At 54.6% G+C, this 5,277-nt stretch overlaps 1 protein-coding gene across 1 annotated transcript; it reads left to right on the top strand.

The window, feature by feature from the left end:
* Nucleotides 1-2,190: 2,190 nt before the first annotated feature.
* On the top strand, nt 2,191-3,126 carry LOC309603401 (olfactory receptor 14J1-like; the record flags this gene model as incomplete). The annotated part of the gene is made up of 1 exon (XM_082338258.1): nt 2,191-3,126. One exon carries the CDS (start codon nt 2,191-2,193, stop codon nt 3,124-3,126), a length of 936 nt encoding a protein of 311 aa, XP_082194384.1.
* Between the last annotated feature and the right edge of the window lie 2,151 nt (nt 3,127-5,277).

The raw sequence follows: 5,277 nt of genomic DNA, 5'->3' as shown, positions 1-5,277 counted from the left end.
GAGGTTTCGATACGATCCCAAGGACGTAATTAAGACACAAACGAGGTCAAATGCCGTACAACCTTTTGACTTTATTTTGGCGAATGAAGGGGTGAGGACCGGGTAGGGAGATGGGGGGGAAAAAAGAAAAAGAAAAAGAAAAAAAAAGAGAGAGAGAGAGAAAAAGAGAGAAAAATAGAAAGAGCGTGCTCAGGCGGGTGAGAAAAGAGCCACGTAGGGGAACTAGCTACCGCCACTCCGAGTCCGGTGTTGTCCCGTCGATCAAAGGTCCAGTCGGTCCAGTCTCTGTGTCCGCAGGAGCAGCTTCCAAGGAGGTGCACGGTGTAGGACGAGAAGAGAAAGTGAGAGAGCAGAGGGCGAAGAGAGAGGACCGCAAAAGGCGCACACGGTCCTTTTACGTGGCCACGCACATGCGCAGAACGGGTCTGTGTACATGCAGTTTGCGCTTCTGCTTTTCGCGCTCTGGTGTCTGCGCAGGCATACGTGCAGTCCATAGCCCCGCCTTTCGCGTCCTGGCCTCTGTGCAGGCGTGCGTGCAGTTCATGGTCCCGCCTTTCGTGTCCTGGTCTCTGCATGGGCATCCTGTGGTGGTTTCGTGGGGGGCTGGATGTCGAACCCAGAAGATGGCGATAGAACGGCAATGTCGAGACAATTCTGGTGCCATAACAGTCCTCGACAAGTTCCCACCAGGGATAGCTCCAGGCTGCAAACACATGGGCAGAGTGTTGTAGGAAACTCCAACCAGCAATGTCATGGGAGGGAGAATTTGGAAAGCTCCCTGTCATCCCCTCCAATGCAGACACCTTCCTCTGAGCAAGACCCCTGCTCTCGTCTCCCACCCAGCAGAGCCGCTGCCCTCAAGGCTGTGTGGTCCAGGGCAGGAGGTGCCTCCTCTGCAGCCAGAGCTCTGGCACAGCAGAGGGGCATCTCCCCTGACACGGGGCCGCTTCCCTCTGCAGGGCAAAGGGGCTGAGAGTGACTGCCCTGGGCTTTTGCTAACCGGGAGGTGCTGTGCTCTGCTGGGTGAGGAGAAGGCTTTCCTGCGTGCCCGGCTGCCTCTCCTCTCCTTGCTTCCCTTAGGAGGAGAGTCACAGAGTTTTCCTTTGTTCCTCCATCTGCTTGTGCTGCTCTTCTTCCTGCTCTTGGGGTCCCTGGCAATAACAGTGTTGGTGTGGGGCAAGGGGTGGGGGTGCTGAGTGCCTGCTCTGGCACTGACCTGGAGGGCACCGCCCTGGAGGTGTTTCCATGGGACCAAGGTGCCCAAGCCCTCTCTTAATTTTCTTGGCTGCAGTGAGTGGTTGGGCAATGAGACACTGCTTCCCTTAGCAGACATCACCTTCAGACACCTGATCATGCTGGACAGGGAGTCCTGCAGGGCTGTGAGCATCACTCCAGAAGGGCACAGCTCTCCTGTAGGACCTTGGTGATGTCTGAGGGTGCCTGAACTGCCCATGCCAATCAGCATCCTTGTCCTGTCCTCTCCATCCTACTCTGCAGAGCTGTGCTGGAAAGGAGAGGTGTTTTGAAATCTGCACCGTGAACAGGACCCCTCTGCTCCCAGGACAGATCAGGGGTTTTTTCGGAGCAACCTCTGGGTGCAGCCCTCCTCCAGCTGGGAGCGGTGCAAGCACAGAGCAGCTGGGCAGCAGGCTGATGGACAGAGCAGCCCTCCTGGATGGGAGCACTGACCCAGGTTTACACTGAGAGCAATGGGGCAACGGGGGAGTTTTACCCTTTCCAGAATATTTCCCAAGTGGGATGGGGGTGTCTGAATACTAAACCACAGTGTAATGAGACACATTTGCTGCACCTCATCTCCCACCTTCCTCAGTGGAAGAAAGCGTCCTTCGGAGCTTTCACCCTCCATTGTAGTGCAGCACAGGGAACTCCTCCCCAGGAACCCTCCCTCCAAACACACTGGGCTGTTGCTGCCTCCATGGGTCATTGCTGGAAAGCAGGGCTGAGCCTCAAGGAGCCCCTGGGGAGAGGGCACGGCTCTGCACAGCACACTCAGCCAGCACAAACCAGAGCTGAAGCCTCAGAGCTGCATAACAGTCCCCCAGGAAAGAAAAGCTCCATTAGGTGTTCCTAATTCATTCCACAATGAAAGAATCAAATTTTGCTCAGAGAAGCTTCTCTGATTTTTTCTGGTTTTATCTCCTTTGGCAGTTTCCATGCCCAGAAGCAGCAATGTCCAATGGCAGCTCCATCACCCACTTCCTCCTCCTGGCCTTTGCAGACACACGGGAGCTGCAGCTCTTGTACTTCTGGCTCTTCCTGGGCATCTACCTGGCTGCCCTCCTGGGCAACGGCCTCATCATCACCGCCATAGCCTCTTACCACCGCCTCCACAACCCCATGTACTTCTTCCTCCTCAACCTCTCCCTCCTCGACCTGGGGTCCATCTCCATCACTGTCCCCAAAGCCATGGCCAATTCCCTGTCGGACACCAGGGCCATCTCCTATGCAGGATGTGCTGCCCAGGTCTTCTTTGTATTCTTCCTGTTTGGTGCAGAGTATTCTCTTCTCACCATCATGGCCTATGACCGCTACGTTGCCATCTGCAAACCCCTGCACTACGGGACCCTCCTGGGCAGCAGAGCTTGCGTCCACATGGCAGCAGCTGCCTGGGGCACTGGGTTTCTCCATGCTCTCTTGCACACTGCCAATACATTTTGCCTCCCCCTCTGCCAAGGCAATGCTGTGGACCAGTTCTTCTGTGAAATCCCCCACATCCTCAAGCTTTCTTGCTCCAATGACTACCTCAGGGAAGGTGGGCTTGTCATATTTACCACCACCTTCTTTTTCGCTTGTTTTGTTTTCATTGTGCTGTCCTATGTGCAGATCTTCAGGGCCGTGCTGAGGATCCCCTCTGAGCAGGGACGCCACAAAGCCTTTTCCACGTGCCTCCCTCACCTGGCCGTGGTCTCCCTGTTTGTCAGCACTGGCACATTTGCCTCCCTGAACCCCCTTTCCATCTCCTCCCCATCCCTGGATGTGGTGGTGGCAGTGCTGTACTCAGTGGTGCCTCCAGCAGTGAACCCCCTCATCTACAGCATGAGGAACACAGACATCAAAGAGGCCCTGCGGAAACTGTTTGAACACGGACTACTGCAGCATCAGTAAGGTGGCCATCATCCTCAGGAAAAGCTCGCATGTTCTTTTGATCATATATTTCTTGGGTTTGTTTATTTTATGTCATATATTACTTCCACTTAAATAAAAATATTATTACTCCACTGCCAGTGTTTTATGACGCAAAAGACCTCACATAGATATGGAGCCAGGCTCCCTGTCTAGGGAAACACAATAAAGAATCCAGCAGAATATTCTTTGACTCTGCCCCCATCCCGTACAACTCGTCTGGAGCTGGGTTTGCAGCCCCAGCATACAGGAGGGGTCAAGGAGCCACGAGCCCAGCTGCCACATGGAGGAGCAGGCACTCATGGACCTCGGGGATGCCCCTTGCTGCCTCAGTGGGCAGATCCTTTCTGCCACCTTCACATTGGGGCTGCTGCTTCCCTGGAGCCATGGCTGTGGACAACAGCAGGACCTGGTCTCTTCAGAGCAGCACTGCCAGCTCAGGGGCCTGTGGAGAGCACGGGGTGGGAACGAAGACAAGTTGGCCAGGGGAAAGGGGTGGCCAGGGAATAGAGCAAGGGAGCATTTCTGTGCCTGCAGGGGGGAATCCATCAGAAAGAGAAACCTCTTTCTGCAGGCATCCACTTGGGGCACGCTGCTCTGTGCCCTGACCAGGACTCTTGTGCTGGCGTGGGGAGGGGGACTGGCAATGATGGGCCATGGTCAGTCTGTGGCATCTCCTGGACCAGAGACCATGCTTCCTGCAGTTTCCCTAACCTCCCTTTCCTCATGCCATGGTGAGCCTCCAGCCCTGGGGCTGATGGGGAGGCTGACCCTTCTCTGCTCCCTTCAGAGGGGCTGGGGCTGTGGGCTGCGGCGGGCACTGCTGTGGGGCCAGCCCAGGCTGGGCTGCTCTGTGGGGCTGGGCTGCGGAGAGGGCAGGGGAGATGGGAAGAGCCAGGAAAGGTCTGGGCTGGTCTGGCAAGTGCCCAGGAGAGGACACCACCACCATTAGCTGAGCTGTGTGACCAGTTCGTGGAGAACTGTCTCCCATGGGAGGGACCCCACGCTGGAGCAGGGGAAGAGTGTGAGGAGTCCTCCCCCTGAGGAGGAAGGAGCAGCAGAGACAACGTGTGATGAACTGACCACAACCCCCATTCCCTGTCCCCCTGCACCGCTCGCAGGGGAGGAGGTAGAGAAAATCAGGAGGGAAGCTGAGCCCAGGAAGAAGGAAGGGGTGGGGAGGGAAAGCATTTCAAGATTGCTCTTATGTCTCATTATCTTACTCTGACTTTTGATTGGCAATAAATGAAATTAATTTCCTCGAGTTGGGTCTGCTTTGCTCGTGACGGTAATTCCTGAGTGATCTCCCTGTCCTTATCTCGACCCACGAGCCTTTTGTCATATTTTTCTCCCCCTGTCCAGCTGAGGAGGGGGAGCGATAGAGTGGCTTGGTGGGCACCTGGCATCCAACCAGCGTCAACCCACCACAGAAGTAGAACATTTCCTTCCCTTTAAATTGTTTCCTTAATTTCTTCGTGGCTTCTTTTTTTTTTTTTTTTTTTTTTTTTTTTGACATTTTCTGAATTGTTCTGTCGTAATCAGGCCTATAACATTAAAAAGAGTATGTTTGTGTCTCACATGGAGTTCAGTGCCCTCAAACACTCCCTGCCCAGGACTGGCCTTGCCACTGCTCGCCCTTTCACACAGCCAGTCACACTCTGAGGGGCTGAGCTCTCTCAACCGTTCCAGAGAAGAAGGGTGACCGTCTTCAGGGAAACGCTCTCTTTCTGCATGGCCAACATATTTGTGTTACCAGCACTTCTGGAAGGAGTCCCTAAATCAGCAAGACACACTGCCTTCACATTCCCTCCACGGTGCATGAATTGTCACTCTATTTTAGGTGCAGAAAGGGACAAGATTGTCCTTACCCAGCACCAAACACCTCAACGCAGATGTCTACCTCTAATCGAGTTGCCTCCAATAGGTTTCTGGAGGGTGTTGGAGCAATTTCTTTGCAAAGCCACCAGCTGGACCAACATAGGTGATGCTCACCTGGATCAGGTCCTTGCAAACCATGAAGAGTGGTCAGGGACATGAAACCCAGGGTCATCCTTGACTGTAGAGGCCATGAAATAAGGGGGGTCCCAGCTCTTGAGCAGCCTGAGGAGGGAGAGGAGCAGAGTGCAGGTGTCA

The sequence above is a fragment of the Platalea leucorodia genome (assembly GCF_965183815.1).
Source record: "Platalea leucorodia genome assembly, contig: HAP1_HAP1_SCAFFOLD_75, whole genome shotgun sequence".
NCBI lineage: Eukaryota > Metazoa > Chordata > Aves > Pelecaniformes > Threskiornithidae > Platalea > Platalea leucorodia.
This window is presented reverse-complemented; position numbering and strand designations above follow the sequence as displayed.